Source organism: Onychomys torridus, unplaced genomic scaffold, assembly GCF_903995425.1.
Source record: "Onychomys torridus unplaced genomic scaffold, mOncTor1.1, whole genome shotgun sequence".
In the NCBI taxonomy this organism is placed as follows: Eukaryota; Metazoa; Chordata; class Mammalia; order Rodentia; family Cricetidae; genus Onychomys; species Onychomys torridus.
Genome location: NW_023413895.1, coordinates 1 through 975, shown reverse-complemented (window position 1 = coordinate 975; position 975 = coordinate 1). Strand labels below are relative to the sequence as shown.

Below are 975 nucleotides of genomic sequence, written 5' to 3'. Positions count from 1 at the left end.
GAGGAGAAGGAAGTGGATCTGAGCGATATCATCAATACCCCTCTGCCCCGGGTGCCTCTGGATGTCTGCCTCAAAGCACATTGGCTGAGCATTGAAGGCTGCCAGCCAGCTATACCGGAAAATCCACCCCCAGCACCCAAAGAGCAGCAGAAGGCTGAGGCCACAGAACCCCTGAAGTCGGCAAAGCCAGGCCAAGAAGAAGATGGACCCCTACAAGGCAGAGGTCAAGGGGCAGCTGCAGCTGATGGCAAAGGAAAAGAAAAGCGAGCACGTCCTTTGCTGGAGGGAGCCCCTTTCCCCCTGAAGCCCCACAGCATCCATGAGCTGTCTGTGGAACAGCAGCTCTATTACAAAGAGATCACAGAAGCCTGTGTAGGATCCTGTGAGGCCAAGAGAGCAGAAGCTCTGCAGAGCATTGCCACCGACCCGGGGCTCTATCAGATGCTACCACGGTTCAGTATCTTCATCTCTGAGGGGGTCCGTGTAAACGTGGTTCAGAATAACCTGGCCTTGCTCATCTATCTGATGCGCATGGTGAAGGCCCTGATGGACAACCCCACGCTGTATCTAGAGAAATACATACATGAGCTGATTCCAGCAGTCATGACCTGCATTGTGAGCAGACAGCTGTGTCTGCGGCCAGATGTGGACAATCACTGGGCACTCCGGGATTTTGCCGCCCGTCTAGTGGCCCAGATCTGTAAGCATTTCAGCGCGACCACCAACAACATCCAGTCCCGGATCACCAAGACCTTTAGTAAGAGCTGGGTAGATGAGAAGACTCCGTGGACAACTCGATACGGCTCCATTGCAGGCCTGGCAGAGCTGGGACATGATGTGATTGAGAAGCTGATTCTGCCAAGGCTGCTGCAGGAAGGGAACGGATCCGCAGTGTCCTGGATGGGCCTGTGCTGAGCAACATTGACCGTATCGCAGCAGACCGTGTGCAGAGCCTTCTCCTGAAACACTGTGCCC

General features: G+C 55.0%; 1 protein-coding gene across 1 annotated transcript; it reads left to right on the top strand.

Annotated features, from left to right (window-relative positions):
• Window positions 1-3: 3 nt before the first annotated feature.
• On the top strand, window positions 4-969 carry LOC118576555 (transcription initiation factor TFIID subunit 6-like; the record flags this gene model as incomplete). The annotated part of the gene is given in 2 exon segments (XM_036176782.1): window positions 4-877; window positions 880-969. Coding segments are annotated over 2 exon segments (964 nt in total), but the record flags the coding sequence as incomplete, so codon positions are not given.
• Between the last annotated feature and the right edge of the window lie 6 nt (window positions 970-975).